This window comes from Phyllobates terribilis, unplaced genomic scaffold (genome assembly GCF_046119375.1).
Source record: "Phyllobates terribilis strain yellow unplaced genomic scaffold, ASM4611937v1 Scaffold_9__5_contigs__length_417890890, whole genome shotgun sequence".
NCBI classification, from domain to species: domain Eukaryota; kingdom Metazoa; phylum Chordata; class Amphibia; order Anura; family Dendrobatidae; genus Phyllobates; species Phyllobates terribilis.
In genome coordinates, this window is record NW_027362769.1 from 335,901,706 (window position 1) to 335,922,230 (window position 20,525).

Sequence of the window (20,525 nt, forward strand, 5' to 3'; positions counted from 1 at the left end):
GTTCTATAAAATCGCAAGAAAAATAAATATGAGCGGAAGATGCATCAGTAGATCGGCTATGAAAGGGACTGCGCCTGCTTCCAATGTGTAAGGTTTCCTAGACCTCCGAGCCTAATTTATTAATGGAATTAGAAATCTGCTTGGATGATACTTATTGGAAGCTGAGGATATATGTATGATGCCGCTTATATTGCCTTCTCAGACTCTGGACAGCACCAACCAAGCTCCGTCGGCACCCAGTCCCATTCTGCCTCTGACCCAGGACCCATCAGAGCCACCGCACCCATGTGGAGGTGCAGCCGAATCATGCACATGCAGAGAGAGTTGCATCCCACCCTGCTGTCATCGCTGGAAGGCATTGTAGACCAGATGGTTTGGTTCAGAGAGAACTGGCATGAAGAGGTGAGGGGTCCTATATGGACTTGGTGGTCATGCATGTAAACCTAAAGCTGCCCATACAATCGATGGGTGACTACGAGACACGTTCACGTTTTTGTTTTATGAATTTCAGGTCCTCAGACAGTTGCAGCAAGGGCTGGCGAAGTGCTACTCCGTGGCCTTTGAGAAAAGTGGAGCAGTCTCTGATGCTAAAATCACCCCTCACACTCTGAACTTTGTCAAGAAGCTGGTCAGCACCTTCGGCGTGGGCTTGGAGAACGTCTCCAATGTCTCGACCATGTTCTCCAGCGCTGCCTCCGAGTCGTTGGCACGAAGGGCTCAGGCCACTGCACAAGATCCCGTCTTCCAGAAGCTGAAAAGCCAGTTTACGACAGGTAATCTGGGCTCATGTCTTCATATTCTGCTTTCTTTCATGCCTTGTAGCTTACCGGGACCACTCTTGTCTACTATATCAGTAAGTCCATGATGAAAGGAGAACTATGACTTTCACAGAAAGCTCCTATGATCTCTCGCAGGGGAACCTCAAGCCAACCATGCAGAATAAATGGCTTTCTATGTAAAATATGGATGGCTTGAGTGCTTGTGCTTCTCACCATTCTGCCTTCTCAGTAATGGGGTGTAACATCAGGGGTCTTCTTAAAGGGAATCTGTCAGTAGGATCAACCCTCATAAGCTGTGTATATGGGAATGTAGGTCATAGAAAGTTGAGTAAAATTATACCTTAATATCTGGAATCCAATGTCTTATACCTGGGAAATCCATGTTTTTCTTAAAATGTAAATGAGCTGTTAAAATCTATGGGCTGGACATAGATCTCCCCGAGAATCTGCCTCCAAGGCTTTATCAGGGGGCGTTACCAGTATGAGACATGTATATCAGGAGAGCAGACTGTCAGTCATTACATGTCTCACACTGGTAATGCTCCTTTCATTTACAATAAGCTCTGGATTCTCAGGGAGATCTATGTCCGGCCCGTAGATCTTAACAGCTCATTTACATATTATGAAAAACATGGATTTCTCGGGTATAAGACATCGGATCTCAGAGATCAAGGTATCATTTTATTCAACTTCTTATGACCTACATGCCCATATAGACGACTTAAGAGGGTTGATCCTACTGACACAGTCACTTTAAGAAAAAAATAAGTCATTGATCGGTATCTGCTTGTGTATTCCTCTGACAAATCTCACTCTCCACCCAAAAGTAAACCCATTTCCCCTACAATATCAGATATCTCTAGACACTGATCTGTGTGACCCCACAGTCCACATTGCTGTACTTAGACATCCTTTTTGGCACCCGAGATGACCACCTATTAAAAGAGAATTGCCCTTTAATTCTGTGACTTGCAGGCCGTCTGGTGGCATGCTGATTTCTCCAGCATTGTATAGCCACCGCGATATGGAAATTGGCTGCTGGGATTCACTTTTAAAGTAGCTTCCAGCTTTAAATATGGCCTACATATCTGGAGCCCATTAAGTCCTCCATGATGCCGGCTGTGTGGCACAACAGTTGCATGACAGTAGATAATGGAAGACGTGAACCATGTGATTAAATTTAATGGATGAAGGCCAGCAGGCTAAGAGGCGGCGGCGCGCTCTCCTCCAGTCCCGGCGATTGTTTGCACACACTCAGAAATTCAATTGCGGTTAATGCTCTGCGATGTTGCCTTCCTTCTGTTTAATGGGTCTGCGTCGCTTCCGGTAATCTAGTTTTTCTGAATAGCAAAGTCCCTTTTGGAGGAAGACGTGCTTGATTAACCTTTAAAGATCTATTTATATCTGTATATTGTACGGTATTTCCTGACTAGTGGGAGCGGAGGAAAGCTGACGAATGGGCACATCTCATGCACCAGGGACTCGGATCCCTCCGGAGGATATATCGCAGCAGATGTTTTTCTTCTTAATAGTCTACTTTAATTCAGTCCGCTGCTTGTCTGGTTTAATGAGCAGTGTGCAGCTTACCTAATAAAACTCCGGTATGTGCTGCACTACAGCCGCTTTCTAGTTCTTTTCATACTGATTTCATCATTAAAGGGAATCTGTCTGAAGTGTTTGCTTCATAATCTGAGGGCAGAATGATGTAGGGGCTGAGACCCTGATTCCGGCGATGTGTCACTTACTGGGATGCTTAATGTAGTTTTTAATAAAATCCGTGTTTTATCAGCAGGAGATGATCACTAGAGGATTTGTTGTCTCATGCCTCCTAGTCCTCCTGCTCTATGTAACCCCACCCCTACCACTGATTGGCAGCTTTCTGCCAATCAGTGATGTGGGCGGGGTTATACCGAACTCAGTGTTCTAAGAACTGGCAGAGAAAACTGATTTTAATTAAAACTACAGCAAGCAGCCCAGTAAGTGATACATCACAGGAATCCGGGTCTCTGCACCTACGTCTTGATGCTCCTGGATTACCTAAATAAAAACTGGTGACATATTCCCTTTAAAAATGGTAATTGATGAATACCACCATTTAAGTGCATTGGATCACTACTGCTTAAGGTTCAGGGTTGTTATGACTCAGTGATCACTGCAGGGGACCCAATGATACTGCATTTAAAGGGGTTTTCCAGCCTAAAACTTCACTATCTGGGTAACTGGGACCCGGGCTATTTCTATTGGTACCATAGACTATGAATGTAGCTTCAGGAGCGTTTCATGCTTAGACTGATACATTCAGCCATACACTTATCCAGCAATTCAACTAGCTTCAGAGCTGCACTCCTTGCTTCGGAGACCGGCCACTACCGATTAGACCTCAGAGGTGGCCGGTAACCTATGCAACCAGCAGTCCATTTATAGGATTAAAAATCCCGTTTGAGTGGATATTTAACAACAGGAAAATTGCAAAGTTTCTTTGTTTTTGCAATTTTATCCATTGATGTTGATAATAAACTACTCAGGTGCCCATACACCTTAGATAGCTGTCAGCTGAATGAGAGTTCGGCCAACATCCATCACACCCTAAAAAACGCATTGGCAGAGAGCGGCAGGCTCTTCGGTTTGGAAATAGATGGCGATCGCTCATGTCTTCTCTTGTGTTTTTTTAGATTTTGACTTCAGTGTCCCAGGCTCCATGAAGCTGCATAATCTCATCTCCAAACTTAAGAAATGGATCAAGATTCTGGAAGCCAAAACCAAGCAGCTGCCCAAGTTTTTCCTTATCGAGGAGAAGTGCAGATTCCTCAGCAATTTCTCTGCCCAGACAGCAGAAGTCGAGATTCCCGGGGAGTTTCTCATGCCCAAACCAACACATTATTACATCAAGATCGCCAGGTAAGATGAACACATCTCAATGAGAACACGTCCACCACGCCGCACACCGCAGATCAATGGTTTGATGATGTCTTTGAAGCAAGTTTTGCTTGCAACTTTGTGACCTTCCAGCTGTCAGAGCGTGATGTATTGTTTATTAACGCTGCCATTTTGGGTACCACTCTTAGCGTTACCTCGCCTCCTGATTGTTCTGGAAATGTCTTCTCATTTCTCTCGTTGCTATGACAGTTCTGGGACATTGTCCTTTCTAGTAAAATGCTAGAATACAAAGAAAAATTGAATACGGCCACCTAATGGCCTCCCAAGTGAAGTCCTTGACAGATACCAGCAGGATGGGTCAGAATAATAGTTTAAAGGGATGTAGTAAAAAATGAATTATATTCACCAGGACGAAGAAGCCTTCATGCAATATCATGTACAGAATGATGCAAAGCCAGCCCCCTCCGCTCTTGGCCCTTCCGATCCACATACTGATTACAGACGACACATAAAACAGACTTCCTGTTGGATTATTGCTTTACGAGAGGAAGAGGTGATCTGCTTAATGTATTTAAAGGGCTGTTTCACAGCTTAATATGATCTACTTGGTCTGTCTAAGGATTTGTCCTTTAGTAAAAGAAATATAAAAGCGATGAAGGTGTTACACACCTGTCCCCAGTATTTCAGGCTCCGCTCCCTTCCCCTGGGTTGGGTACCAGCAGCGGGACCTGTGGGGGGAGGGTGGCCATACACAATAGACTGCTGCCAGTTAAACCTAATTTCAAGCCAACCAATCTAATGTTTACTTGGGTGTCCAAAATCTCACCTAACAGCAGATATCGTGGGAAAGAAGGATCAGGCATGTTGGATTTCGACATGGTCAATACTTGATTTAACGGTAGAGGTATCTGGCAGCGGCTCATTCCCTATTGAATGCAAGTGCATGCTCATCTGAGCAGGGTGTGCATGTGTACGGAGACGTCCAAGAAGAATAGCTGTTTGGTGAACTGTTATCCAAAGGCCATCCGATAACCATATATGAGTCGGTCGGCGCGCTATTACTGGTCTGTTCACACAGGATGACAAAGAATCATTAATACGATCATCCTGACCCCATACGGCATCATGTTGTCGGCAGCACGTCCCCTGTGTACACGGGTCATGTTCTGCCGGCAGAAGCCACCATCTCCCAGCGAGCAAGCATGTGGTTCTATGTGTACACGGGCTGATAATCCGGAACATCAATCACTGGCCGGTGTAAAAGGGCCTGAAGGTATATGCCACCTATAGCTGTAATGACTGGGTGCCCTGATACCGGGCGGCTCCCTGATGGCACGGACAGTATCGCTGTGTACAGATAACGGGCTGCCGGAGTACAGCTCTGAAGACGCCGTTCCTCTGATGTTACAGCCAAGAATAAGATTGAAGCTGGAAGGTTTCGGCTGCGGCATCGCTTTCCCCATCACGCTGATTACCACCCAGCATACATTTACAACTTGGCAGAGCGTCCGTCTTCCAAGCACTTTCCCCTTCATCGAGAATAAGAGCTTCTCCTCATTTTGCTGATTGGACTTTGAAACCAAGAAGACTAAAGCCGTCATCCTGCTGTTTTATCACCAGCCCGCTGCTTTAACCCTTGTAGCTACAGAAGAAGCAGTCTTCCTTTGTGGTGGTAATATTTGCACACAACCCATACAGACCCCCCCCATATACAGATTGACTGTGCCTAGAGTACTTGTGTCCTGAATGGGAAGAGGGTGGGGGTGTAAGTGATTGCAAGACACCTCTGGCGGCTGCTCATCTCCCTTAAAGGGAATCTGTCTCCAGATTTGTGTATGTAATCTGAGAGCAGCATGATGTAGGGACAGAGACTCCGATTCCAGGTATGTATCACTTGCTGGACTGCATGCTGTAATTTTGATACAATCACAGTTTTTTGTGCTGCAGGTCTAGCAGTGCTCAGAATGCTGAGCTGTGTATAACCCCGCCCACACCTCTGATTGGCAGCTTTCAGTCGTCGGGGTGTGGTTGGACCAGGAGGCACTAGACATCTAGTCCTGTAGTGATAATCTCCTGCTAATAAAACACTGATTTTATTGAAACTGCAACAATCAGCCTAGTAACTGACTCATCGCCGGAATCAGAACATCAGCCCCTACATCACACTTCTCTCGGATTACACAGCACAACCTGCTGACAGATTCCCATTAAGAACAAAAGGATTGGGCATGTTTAAATCCAACAGCACAATCCTTCTTTTTCCAACATCCTCAATCTGGAAAGGGCATGGACAACTCTATTAGATAGTTGACCAGTTGTTCAGATTAGCCATTCATATTGCTTCTCTGTTTTGTGTAGGTTTATGCCCAGAGTGGAGATTGTTCAGAAGCACAATACGGCTGCCCGAAGACTCTACATCCGGGGGCACAACGGGAAGATTTACCCTTATCTAGTCATGAACGACGCCTGTCTGACCGAGTCCCGCAGGGAAGAGCGCGTCTTACAGCTGCTGCGTCTCCTCAACCCATGTCTAGAAAAGAGAAAGGAGACCACAAAGCGCCATCTTTTCTTTACTGGTAAGTAGGTGCCCCAGTACCCGCCATAAGCTGGTCTAAGATTGCATCACATGAACCCCCACCCCGATGCGCGTTTAATAAAACTTGGGTATAAGTTGGATGTCTGACATTGTATATCTCTGATCGGATAAGTCCGTGAAGCATCTGACAGTGTAAAACTGGCACGGGTGACTTCCACAGTACCCGTCACAGAGATGGCATCACTGTGTTTGGAGGCTGCGATGCAGATACCAGCCTCTCATCTAGAGATGGCATTATCTGCATTTATCGCTAATAAATTATTGACGGCGCTGGAGCTCATGTGGGGTTATTTATTCCATTATGAGCCGCAGCCAGGCTGCAGAGACGGATCTCTGCTCCCCCTGCTCGAGTTAACTGGAAAGAGAATGCAAGATCCGGCTGACTAATGAAGAGACCGCACGTGACACACATTGTGCTAATGAGCCTGTAATTATCAGTAAGATAGCACATCTCCAGCCATTTAATCAAGACTTGCTCTGCTCCCCACAACGGCGTTCTGCTTGGCTCGGATCAGAGTCGTTGCTTAACCCTTTTTTATTCCTTCTCTTTTACATTTGCCATCTTTGCTGGTCTTTAAAGGAAGTTTTTCCACCAAGTTCATTTATCACCTGACCACAGGATGGTCGTTGGGGGCCAAATGCTGCTACCTTACTGGTCCCAAAGTCCCATGTGCCCCTGACTTCCACACTTTACTTGTTTGGGAGTGATGGAGATGGTGGACACCGGCAGTATCAACCCTAATAGGCACGGTTTTCTTTGAACGTTATACACGTAAATAATTTACATAAAAGTTGGGCAATATGTATGTAACGCCTGAACACATTGTTGCCTTTTTCCAAAAGCAGCCCTCTGAATATAATTTTGCTTTATACAAACCCATAAAAACGGAGCTGCGCTCCTATAATTCAGTGAACCACGGGGGCATCTTGCATCTGATTGCTGTACTTAAAGGGCTTGTCCACTACTCGGACAACCCGTTCTGAATTCCTGTGTTTCCCTACAATAAAATGTGACCTTGTCATCTGAGAACTGCTGCTGCCCTCTCACTTCCTTTAGATGTCTTGATTTGCCCAAAGTAGTGTAGAGTGAAGCCAACACTGATTGATCCACAGGGATCGTGAGACATAAAAATGTCACGCAAGCCCTGGGAGAGCCAGTGCCGACACCGCTGGAACATCGCTGGCAGCAGAGGTGAGTATAGGTGTTATAATTTTACTGGGAGGAAATATAGAGATTCAGAAGGGATTGTTTGAATAGTGGACAACCTCTTTAATGGAAATCACCAGAGCAAACTGTGTTAGGGCAGTGAAACCGCAAACAATACTGTGAGAGTTCAGCTCTGAAGCCTTCAGAATAGCGAAAACAGCTGTGATCTATAATACAGCCTGTAAATCAGAATAAGATGAGTAAGGATTTACATTTGCAGAGCCGCTTATTCTTTTTTGTGTCCATTTACATGATGAAGTCTTGTCGGCATAAATTGACTGTTCAAACCAAGCACATGCTCTCGGTGCTCCCTTAGCGTGGCCAAACACTGCACCTTCTCGCTTACTTGCTTTCCACTCCTCCTCTTCCTCGATTGACAGGAGCGAGAATGAACTAGTAACTGGAAAGGTGCACTGTACTGTTTGGCCACACCAAGGGTGCACCTGTGCTTGGTTTGAACAGTCATTCTGTGCTGACAGACTCCCTTTAAATTTTCATGAATTCAGGCACACTCAGCCGCACATCTCGTCGCTCCGTCCTGCTCGATAATCCTGTGCAAGTAAATATTTATTATGGCTTATGCGAGACGAGAGAACAGCTCCTCTAATCTCATAATGCGAATGGTAATCTGCGGATGACAGCCTGTACCTGCTCAGCCCTGTCTTTTCCAGCCGCGGTGTCACTAATGCATCGACGGTGTGCTACTCTCATACCTCTCTGTAAATGTAAAGACACATTTTTATTTTATTACACATTAAATAAGCCGCACATTAATAGCCACCGAAAGAAAGCTAAACTGATATCCATAGTAATGAGCTTTCACTTTTTTTTGGGCAAATTTCCCCATCACTTATGGGATTCATAACCTAGATCTGTTTTATAAAGGGGTCTTCCAACCTCTGAATCCCCTTGTGACAATCTCTGTTATCTGGGGGACCCTCACTAAGTATTCCATATCACCGCAGCGCCTCCATGGGTCAAGTGAAGCATTACACAATAACCACTGAGCTCCATGTGATGCATAGGCATGCCAGGTCAGCTGGAAGGAGTTAGTCTAGTAGATTAGGGTCTGAAATAAGGATCCCTTTCTATCTACTCTGATCCATTCAGATCACCCGGTGTGATCCCCGCTCCTCATTGCTCTACAGAACTTCACGTCCCATCGGTGTTTTGCGTATTTCAACGTAAAAGCGCCGTATGTTCATTATCTGGATGTAAAGTAGTCAAGAAATCTGCTGATTAGAAATGGTTAGGATTTTTCTGTTTATTCTTTTGCTATTAAACTGATTAGTACCATAAGTTTTCAGTAGGTCCTGACTGCTCTACTGACATGTCTGTCTTAGTATATACTTGGCTTTCCTATTAGGAAATACCTCCAATTAGAAATGTAGTATAGTTCTTCTGATTAGCTATATCACTTACCCCATATGCAGGGCATTACAGTAGCTTAGGTATCCATGCTTACGACCACTGATACAGTGACAGTTGTTAGTGGTTCGTAACCGTGGCTACCTAAGCTACTGCAATGCCCTGCACATGAGGTAAGTGACATAGCAAAACAGAAGAACTATACTACATTTCTAATTGGAGGTATTTGCTAATATTATTATACCTACTACATATTGGGATAGGATTTGGAGATGGGGATACCCCTTTAACTGGGCATTATAATTCTACTTATCAAAAAGTCCAATCAGTGCTGACGATGGTGTGGTACCGCCCTGTTGTCAGTGTTCATATTTTTTTTCCAGGAGTAACAATAGAGGAACATCACAATGCTAAATTCTAAACAAAGGTGCTCCAAAATTTATATTTACTGGGAAATATAAGTAAAGTACAGTCTCTCCGGCCTTTTTGCGGAGTATATAAAGTTCCATTTTATTTTATTGTCACTCATGCCTTTTTTGATTACCCCCAGTTTTTAGCACATGCCTTTTAGTTGGTCAGGGAGGGGGCAGGTAATTATTTTGGCTATTTTCTTGGTCCTGTAGAAGCATTTCCATGATGATATCTGCATTACTATCGTTTTGCATTAATCAATCTCCCCCCTTTCTCTCTCTCCTTACAATCCTTTCCAGTCCCCCGCGTCGTGGCCGTCTCACCGCAGATGCGTCTGGTGGAAGACAATCCCTCTTCTCTCTCCTTGGTGGAGATCTATAAGCAACGCTGCGCCAAGAAAGGCATCGAGCATGACAACCCTATTTCACGATACTATGACAGATTGGCCACAGTTCAAGCGCGAGGGACCCAGGCCAGTCATCAGGTACGGAGTCTGTGATTAATGAATATGGAAGCCGCACTGTAAAGCTATTCTCACCCTGCTCCGGCCCGATCACCCTGTGGTATCGCTGCCGTGGGAAGATGTCATGTCCACGACAGATGATAATAAGCCTCGTCATCCCTGGCAGGTGGACGGACCGTTCATATGGTCCATCTGCTCCGGGAAACCACACTTTTGGCATTTCTTTAACTCCTTTAGCAGACTAGTGAAATAATACACAGATTACGCCAAGGATACCAGTCTGGGGAAAAAAAGCTAACATAAAATATATTATTAGCACTTAATCTGGCATCTGATAATCCAGAATTTATTGCAACTCTGCAAGATTCAGAACTGCGCCAATCAGTTACTATTGGCCTTTATTTAGGATAGACTATCAATATCTCATTGGTGAAACTCTGCCGACAGAGACTGCACTGATCATTTCATTCATGGGTCATAGCTGCAGTACCAGGAACGGCCTCAACTGTATACGCATCACTCCGACACAGTGTGATACAATCTATGCCCCAGGTGCTATTATTGTGCCTCTCATAATGCTGAGCCCTGTATAACCCCGCCCACACAGTGCTCAAATGCTGAGCTCTGTTTAACCCCGCCCACACAGTGCTCAGAATGCTGAGCTCTGTATAACCCCTCCCACACAGTGCTCAGAATGCTGAGCTCTGTATAACTCCTCCCACACAGTGCTCAAATGCTGAGCTCTGTATAACCCCGCCCACAGTGCTCAGAATGCTGGGCTCTGTATAACCCCACCCACACAGTGCTCAGAATGCTGAACTCTGTATAACCCCTCCCACACAGTGCTCAGAATGCTGGGCTCTGTATAACCCCACCCACACAGTGCTCAGAATGCTGAGCTCTGTATAACCCTGCCCACAGTGCTCAGAATGCTGAGCTCTGTATAACACCGCCCACAGTGCTTAGAATGCTGAGCTCTGTATAACCCCACCCACAGTGCTCAGAATGCTGAGCTCTGTATAACTCCTCCCACACAGTGCTCAGAATGCTGAGCTCTGTATAACCCCGCCCACAGTGCTCAGAATGCTGGGCTCTGTATAACCCCACCCACACAGTGCTCAGAATGCTGAGCTCTGTATAACCCTGCCCACAGTGCTCAGAATGCTGAGCTCTGTATAACCCCGCCCACAGTGCTCAGAATGCTGAGCTCTGTATAACCCCACCCACAGTGCTCAGAATGCTGAGCTCTGTATAACTCCTCCCACACAGTGCTCAGAATGCTGAGTTCTGTATAACCCCGCCCACAGTGCTCAGAATGCTTAGCTCTGTATAACCCCGCCCACAGTCCTCAGAATGCTGAGCTCTGTATAACCCCGCCCATACAGTGCTCAGAATGCTGAGCCCTGTATAACCTTTCCCACACAGTGCTCAGAATGCTGGGCTCTGTATAACCCCACCCACACAGTGCTCAGAATGCTGAGCTCTGTATAACCCCTCCCACACAGTGCTCAGAATGCTGGGCTCTGTATAACCCCACCCACACAGTGCTCAGAATGCTGAGCTCTGTATAACCCTGCCCACAGTGCTCAGAATGCTGAGCTCTGTATAACCCCGCCCACAGTGCTCAGAATGCTGAGCTCTGTATAACCCCGCCCACAGTGCTCAGAATGCTGAGCTCTGTATAACCCCGCCCACACAGTGCTCAGAATGCTGAGCCCTGTATAACCCTTCCCACACAGTGCTCAGAATGTTGAGCCCTGTATAACCCCACCCACACTCCTGATTGGCAGCTCAGTAGGTGAGTATGACAGCAACCTGGGTGGACCTGTCCCTATCTGAGCACAGTCACCCCAGCATCAGGCCGCTGTGTGGAGTTTTAGCATTCTGCAGTAGGTCCGCTCTGTGCACCACATACACGACAGGTAAATGTACGGCCTTGGATGAGTTATGAGACTTTGTGGCTTAATAAGACAGAAGTGTTAATATCCTATAAAGAAAGCCATTTCTCTAATTGAAGCAAATGGATTGTATCATTAAAAAAAGGGGGAAAATGGCTTCCAGCGCATAACATTTTATTCTCCAATTATCTAGGTAAAGCTGTCTTGCACACTCCAAGCTCTTTAAAAAACAGTTGGTCTGTATTTCTCAGCTACTTTTTACTGCTAATAATTCCCCTGCAGTTTACTGAACCCTCTATAAATAATGTGCTAGGCATCTGCTGGAGTCTTCACCAGGCGGAAGTGAGATCTATCAAATCGAAACTTTAAATGAGACTAAATAACATGGCAACCGGTGAGAACAGAAGGTCCCCACCTTGGTAGATGTGCTGAAAGAGTGCGAAAGTGTCTGTGTGTCTCTGCAATCAATATGCAACCCCCAAATTACTTTATCTACCTTCATATCTTCCTGAATTTTGACTCCGATTGTGAATATTGGACTGTCCGCCCTTAGGGAACTGGACTCAAGTTAAATCACTCAATTATTATTATTTTTAAACTTCATCCTGTCACTATTATCCCACTATATATAATTCAGATAATATAATATTATGTAGTTGTTCCTTTTTGTCTGAAAATTCATGGTATCCTTTTACTCATTTAGCTCATTTGACCACATGGTGACCACCTGAAATTACATGGCTTTATGTTTTCTTAAGGGTGGTCACACTGTTACCAGAACTGCCTGAATGGAATGTAATACACACTTTCTCCACATGTGGGAGAGAAACAAATATCACAGGTTATGATGATGATTACGCAGCTAGTGTCACACAGTTATAGTGTAGGAGAACACCGTTCTGTCTCCTGACATGGTGCATGGTGACTACCTGAAATTACATGGCTTTATGTTCTCTTAAGGGCGGTCACCCTGTTACCAGAACTGCCTGTATGATGTAATTGCATGGAATGTAGCACACACTTTCTCCACATGTGGGAGAGAAACAAATATCACAGATTATGATGATTATTACGCAGCTAGGGTCACACAGTTAAAGTGTAGGAGAACACCATTCTGTCTCCTGACTATATACTGATAATCTATTAAAAGAAGGTGAAGAGGGCAGGTTGCAGATATGCAAGAAAAAAACTTGAGTTCTGCTTTCAGGAATTCATCAGGTAATATAATAGCAGCAAACAGATGGAGAAGGGCGAATATAACGAGACATGCAGGCTAATGCATATAAATGTTGGCTGCACCATAAGGGCTCATGCATCATGAGTTCTTCCATCAATCACAATGCTTTCTAAGGGGCCAATGCGCATGAGTTGAGTCCTCTTGGAGATATTGAGCGACCGAGGAGGACCACAATCAGATTTGGGGCTTTCCACTTTTGCTGTGAGAGCTTCATTCTTATGGCTTTTTTGGGTCAGAAATAGGACAACCCCCTCTGCCTATCATTACTGACAACTTCTGGAGAAGGTCTTGCAGCTTCTTTTAGAACACAGGGTAGAATTGCTCTTTTTAAAGATTTTTTTTTTCTTGTTCTCTCTCGGTAAGGTGTCCTCTTTTTACTAAGGCGGTTGTAAAGTTTAGAAACCCTACATATAACATATTATTTGGGAAATGTGAGGGCGGACTGGGGTTATGTTCACGGTCCTCATTTCGTGGCCAGATCGTAGAGTATTTACAAAGAATTTGTGCATGAGTTCTTCCATTCATTGATCTGCTTTCCAAGGAGGCATCTAGAATGACATGAACAGTCTTGGACATAGGGAACCTCATTCAGAGTTTTTTTGGGTTGGGGTGGGAATAGCTTCGTTCTTAAGGTTGTGTTGGGATAGGGATATGACCACCCCACCTCTACTAGTTATTACTGTCAACCTATGGAACAATTCTCAAAATTTCTACACCAGAGTTGCTCCTTAAAGGATTAGTCTTACCAAGTTAAGGCTCTGACCTCTCCAACACCCTCTTTTATAAAAGGGGTTGTGCACTTTCAAAAAAACCATTTTCTTATTTTCTATTAGGGAATTCTTTGAGTTAATTGGGGGGGCTCTTATGTTCAGGAACCAAATCTCTTGGCCAGAGCGGAGAGTGCTTACCAAAGGCATCTCTTTGATTTTAACGAGCACTGTGTAATTCTCCGTTTTCCTTGTGGTGGCTTTGTAGGTAAATTAAGACATTTGCAGGTTTACAGACTTATCAGCTGATTGCTGGGGATCATAGCAGTGGGACAGTTGATGATCAGCTCGAGACCCTTCTAACAAGTAATCCCCAAAAAATTTTTAGCCCAAAAATTTCAAGAGCACTTCCATGTAAAGAATTATAAACCTATAAACGACTTGGAAGATTAGCGCCAGTATAATAAAACATGGAGTTTTTATTGCCATATATTTAAAATACAACATAAAATACATAAAAAGTGGGAAGGAAACTAGAAGAGAAAAGAAATACACAAGCCAGTTATAACATGATATATCCACCATATAGAGCAAGTGCTCAAAATCACAAAAATCACTGAACCATAATTATGTTCATTAAATATATCAAATTATAAGAATTGAGAAATGTATCAAAATCAAATCACATAGAGTGCCATTAGCTATAGCGCAAATCAGCTACCATTTAAATAAAGTGCAAATTAATAGTGCAAAGAAAATAAGCGCCACCGTGAGGCCACAAATACTGCAAGTGCAGGAAAAAAAATCACATAAAATGCATAAAAAACTGTGACAAAAACAGTTGTGCATATGCATTTTATGTGATTTTTTTCCTGCACTTGCAGTATTTGTGGCCTCACGGTGGCGCTTATTTTCTTTGCACTATTAATTTGCACTTTATTTAAATGGTAGCTGATTTGCGCTATAGCTAATGGCACTCTATGTGATTTGATTTTGATACATTTGTGTATTTCTTTTCTGTTCTAGTTTCCTTCCCACTTTTTATGTATTTTATGTTGTATTTTAAATATATGTCAATAAAAACTCCATGTTTTATTATACCTTCTAACAAGTAGGAGCCCCCTTTAATCAGTGAAGAGCTGGTATTACACGGTCAGCCATTCCTGGTGCTGATACTCATTAGCTGCAGTTTACAGCCGCCGTCTGATTTCTGCCGGTACCTGTCGGGTTCTGATCTATATTTTATGACCTTTATTTCATACGTCTTGGGTCTTTACAGTTACGGTCCACTACTCCTACAGCACAAGAGCTTTCAGCAATAACTAGGAACATTCGCTGTGCGATACTGCTGAGAACGTTCCTTTTTATTTCTTTTTTTCCCACCCCGGTGAAGGCATTTTCTCACCGGCACATCACATCCCCAATCTCCATCATCCACTCTCAAGGTAGCCGCTATAAAGCTATCAATCAGCTTCTGAAGCATCTAGATTACACCCAAGGCCGTCGCCTGAAATAATAGGAATCCTCTCTTGATTTGTTGTAGGTCTTGCGTGACATCCTGAAGGAAGTTCAGAGTAACATGGTGCCGCGCAGCATGCTGAAGGAATGGGCTCTCCATACATTCCCCAATGCCACCGACTACTGGACCTTCCGGAAAATGTTCACCATCCAGCTGGCTTTGATCGGCTTTGCAGAATTTGTCTTTCATTTGAACAGGCTGAATCCAGAGATGCTGCAGATTGCACAGGTATGTGAAGTGTTTGAGGAAGCGGCCACCGATCAAACCACTAGAGCAGTGCACCACTGGACAAATCCTCCTTTAATTGCACGCCGGGCCTCACCCTTTCAGTGCCAGAGGCTTGTGGACTGGATCAGCAGTTGCTTGCTGTGTGCTTTAGATTAAGGGTGTTGTTTGCCTTGTGCATTTTATCGAGTGAAGCAGAGTAAGACCTGAAAGGATAGCATTTTAATGGAAAAACTTACTTGTATAAAAAAAAAAACACAGGACCTGAGACCCTCCTTCTGTAAGGGTGCATTCACATTACATGTTCGGTGACTCCGTCGGGGCATTCGGCTGAACCCCAACTCAAAAATTTGGATTTATGCACCAATGGGGCCATAGGCTATAACTGTGCTGGCTGAGAGAACATTATAACCTATGGCTCCATCGACGCTTACGTTCAAATCCCGTTTTGCGGGGGAGTTTGGATGTAAGCCCCAGAGGGTCCCGGAATACAATGAGCACTCTTAATCATAACGCCAACCATATGCCACAGCTCAACTCTGCCAATACGGAAAGAAACTGATGCACTCACTGGCAGTCTGATAACTGGGATCCCCATAAATAATGAGAACGTGCGTCCCAAAGTCTACTGTATTAATGGAGCCCAATTGAGAATGTGGGGCCACTGCTCCATGGACTGTCTACAGGAGGTGGTCACACATGCTCATTACTTCTCCATTCAAACAGCAGACTCTCTTGACATCTGTTCTCAGTATCAATACTGGTTTTAGCATCTAGATGCCCTACAATTATTAATTTATCCTGTAAATAGGTGACCAGCAACCTCCAGAGCAGCCAAGGTCTTCGAGAGTCTCCCATAGGTATATACGAGGTCAGGAGACCCTCAGCCGGTCCGGAAATCGTGGTCTTTAAACTCAGATGGGTCAAGCCGACTCAATCTTGTTCTTTTCTAATTCTTTTGGTGTCCAGAACTGTCGCTGACTTTCATCCTGGAAATGTAGGAGTAAATTGTCCTCTAATAGTTTGTGCATTGCCAGTGGCCATTGAGTGCTAACGGTGTAGGAGATTGTAGGATTCCCCCATTTCCAGGAGGCATAACATGAGCCTCGCAACCTAGTTCTCAGAAGAGATGCTCCAGAATATTTTTTATTTTTTTTCATACAAGTATTTACTGAAACATATGTCATAAATGCCAATAAATCCCCTTTAACGTTCATCCTTGTTACTTTCTTCATTTTTGCATCCTTATAGGACACCGGAAAGCTGAACGTTGCCTATTTTCGGTTCGATATCAATGATGCCACTGGAGACTTGGATGCTAATCGCCCTGTTCCGTTCCGACTCACCCCAAATATTTCTGAATTTTTAACAACCATCGGAGTGTCCGGCCCCCTGACTGCTTCCATGATCGCAGTTGCTCGTTGCTTTGCACAGCCAAATTTCAAGGTATTTTCGATTAACGCAGGCATATACAAATGTTGCAAACTTTGCTCATGTATCTACTTTTATCAATTTCACAAATTCCACATGGGCATTAGAGACACAGGATATTCAATTTAAAGGGGGTTTCCCACGAACAAAAGTTCATTTTAATAAACAGATCTTGAAATAATAATAATTTCCACAATTGGATGTGTTTAAATAAAATGTTCCTGTGCTGAGATAATCTTATAAATGTGCCCCTGCTGTGTACTGTGTAATGGCTGTGTCTGACCGTGCAGGAACATGGTCTGATCATACCACAGCTCCTGGGCAAGGGGAGGAAGCAAAAGAGTACACCGACATTACAGCAGGGGATCACAGAGGATTCTTTCTTTGAAGTAAAATATTGTTTAAAAATAGGCAGGGAAATGTTTTCTCTATCGCTTCATTGGGGGACACAGCATGGATTCCTGTGTCCCCCAATGAAGGCTCCGAGAAAAGGATTTTACGGTGAGTACCAAAAATCCTCTTTTTCCTCACAAAGAATCATTTGCGATCTCCTGCTGTCCTGTCTGTATATTCTTTTGCGTCCTCTTCCACCCAGGAGCTGTGGTATGTGCCGACCATGAACTGGAGCATCTCTGCAGGGTGAGACAGCCATTACACAGTACACAGCAGGGGCACATTTATAAGTTTATCTCAACACGGGGACATTTTATTTAATCACATCCAATTGTGGAACCTATTATCATTCCAAGATCTATTGATTAAAATTAACTTTTGTTTGTGGGAAAACCCCTTTAAGGCACACGTCCTCCATAAAGCAATACATTGTTGGAATGGCGTCATTTTAATAGCACGTCCCTGCAGGGTAGAATTTATTCAGAGGTGGCCATAATAATTTTCTTGCACATTATCTCATTTCCACCCAAATTCTGTCCTGCTGAAAGCTGTACGGACAGGTCTGGGCCGATTAGTAGAGGTGTCCAGTCATAGCAGCTGCTAACGCTTCCTGCCAAGTCCATTGAAGCCAGTTTGACAATTCAGAAGCGTTGGCTCATATATTTTATTATAGAGGGTAGAAGAGAAGATGCAGAACTCTGCACAGTAGATTAAGTAGCTCGCCATGTCTTCTCGATATAAACCCCAACACTCCTATTAATATTACATGCTGGAAGTAGCTGTAGGCTAGCTCATGCTGGGGCAGTTCTCGCTGCCTGCTTTTCAGCTAAGTGGGGCCTTTTCACATTCATATTTCATGTTATTTGTCAGTCGAATTTTACTAAAGGCACTCTGAACCCATTTTTGTGCTTTAGGAGATAAGTGGATGCCAGTACGGATCCCATCCAGTCTTTGACATCAATTGCTAATTATTTAGACATTTAAATACCATTGAATTGTGGTTTCAAATACACATTGGAAAAATGTTACCTGTCGCTTTAAATAGACACCTACATTAAATGTGTTATTAAAGGGAATCTGTCAGTAAGATTAACCCTCCTAAGCCGTCTATGTGGGCATCTAGGTCATAGGAAGCTGAATAAAATGACACCTTGATATCTGTGATCCGATGTCTTATTCCAGAGAAATCTATGTTTTTCTTAATATGTAAATGAGCTGGTAAGATCTATGGGCCGGACATAGATCTCTCTGAGAATCTGCCTACAGGGCTTTATCAGGGGGCATTAACAGTTTGAGACATGCAGATCAGGAAAGCGGACTGTCAGTCATTACATGTCTCACCCTGGTAACTCCCCCTTTCATTTACAATAATCTCTGGAGGCAGATTCTCAGGGAGATCTATGTCCAGCCCATAGATCTTAACAGCTCATTTACATATTAAGAAAAACATGGATTTCTCAGGTATAAGACATCGGATCGCAGAGATCAAGGTATCATTTTATTCAGCTTTCTGTGACCTACATGCCCATATAGATGGCTTAGGAGGGTTGATCCTACTGACAGATGCCACTTGTTTTTCCTCATTGCACTATAATTATCCCATTTCTTCTCCCTCTTTCTCAGGTTGATGGCATTCTGAAAACCGTTCTGAGGGATGAAATAATTGCCTGGCACAAGAAGACGCAAGAGGATACTTCTTCTCCACTCTCGCCGGCCGGGCAGCCCGAGAACATGGACAGCCAACAGCTGGTTTCTCTGGTTCAGAAAGCCGTCACGGCCATCGTCACCCGGCTGCACAATCTGGCCCAGTTCGACGGAGGGGAGAGCAAAGTGAACACATTAGTAGCCGCTGCCAATAGTCTGGATAACTTGTGTCGTATGGACCCCGCATGGCATCCCTGGCTCTAAACCGGCCTTTGATGCCTTTGACTTAACCCCAACAAGAGTCTTGGTTAATATTGGGGTTTTAAAGCTGTGAATTTTTCTTTTTTTTTCTGCTTTGTACAACTCTCTTGGTTGTGCCACGTCCTACACCGAGCCCAGTGTAGACGAGAAAACCATATTTTATGGACCATCGCTGGCTCAGACGAATTCTACAATTACAGCACATGTGATTGGGCTTTTTAGGGACAATCTGCCGGTCTCTAAAGAAGCTGATCATGTTTACAGAACACTCCTTTCTCATGTCATTAAGCGCCATGCTTTCTACAAAGAGAATAATGATTTTTTTTTTCCAAGTTCAAACACATTTCAAAGCCTAATAAAATAGCAGCTATAGAGGATGAAAAACACAAAAGGACCCTGTACAGACACACAATGATTTTTTTTTTTTTTCCCGGTTTCCCTTGGCTATTGTGCTCTTTCTTTCTAAGAACCAAGAAAAAAATAATAATCCAAAAGAGTTGTAATGTTTTATATTTTTTAATAGCAGAAATGTCACAATGGCGCCTCGGTTCGGAGCCACGTATGCTAGGAGGAATGTTCATCTGAATGGTTCTTTTAATAGGACTTGGTTGTACAAAATAATGTATAGATCCCCCCCCCCCCTTGTTATATAAAGCTCTTGAACATAAGCGCTCTGCAAGCATGGAGTCTAGATCGAGCTCGCCAGGCCATTATGTGAATGTACGTAGTACCCGGTTCGGTGCAGAGGCCGATTCATGGACTATATATTTTTTTCTCCTTTGTTTGGGGAAATATTTTGTCAGCGTTGACGACAACTGGTTTATACTTAATAGGGATTGGTTACGCTTCTGTCATTCTTTGCTAGGAGCTGTTTTATAAATGCCCAGTGTTAAGAGAATTCGTTCTTACAAGTATTTGTACATCCGTTTTCAAAATAAATCATTTTGAAAAACTTCTCGCGAGGTTTTGTTTTTTTTTCCCTGTAGCTTTGAAGTTTTTATGGCTTCACGCAGAAATTAAAGGGAGTTAATTTTAAAGACAAAATGGGGTACAGTTTGCCTCCCCCAGACATTTGTAGTAACGGGGGGGAGCTGCATATACTGAGCCTCATTCATATGTTTAGTGCGATATAACACAATTTCTGGCCATTATATGTTTTGTATTTTTCAACACTTTTCCCCTCTGTAGGCTCTAGCTGTTAATTTTCAGTTGTCTCTGAGCTAGTGGGTGAAGATTAGCTGCTACGTTGTATCCTATAAACTACCCAAGGAGACATAAGGGATTCCTGCTCTTCTTTCTCTATGTAGTACAACCCACAGAAACAGCATGGAGGAAATTACACAGCAGCACTGAGCAGTGTAGATGTTTATCCAGCTCTGGTGTGTTATTAAAACACTAGAAAGCTGCCGCATAATCAGTCTTTGTTTGTCTCTGTCTTTTTCATTCTACTCCTTCCCTCTTTGTAGACTTAAAAATGTTGCTGTAATCTGATGCCTCAGTGAGCTGGCA

The 20,525-nt window shown here is 43.8% G+C and overlaps 1 protein-coding gene across 3 annotated transcripts in view; it reads left to right on the forward strand.

Annotated features, from left to right (window-relative positions):
- Positions 1-19,971, forward strand: part of TRRAP (transformation/transcription domain associated protein) — a 141,165-nt gene extending 121,194 nt beyond the window's left edge. For all 3 annotated transcript variants that reach the window (XM_073648014.1, XM_073648015.1, XM_073648016.1), the window contains 8 exons: positions 203-402; positions 512-773; positions 3,452-3,677; positions 6,015-6,232; positions 9,538-9,722; positions 15,087-15,290; positions 16,539-16,733; positions 18,735-19,971. In XM_073648014.1, the coding sequence (XP_073504115.1) occupies positions 203-402; positions 512-773; positions 3,452-3,677; positions 6,015-6,232; positions 9,538-9,722; positions 15,087-15,290; positions 16,539-16,733; positions 18,735-19,019 (1,775 nt within the window). In that variant the 3' untranslated portion in view covers positions 19,020-19,971. The remainder of the gene's footprint in view (positions 1-202; positions 403-511; positions 774-3,451; positions 3,678-6,014; positions 6,233-9,537; positions 9,723-15,086; positions 15,291-16,538; positions 16,734-18,734) is intronic.
- Positions 19,972-20,525: the final 554 nt, after the last annotated feature.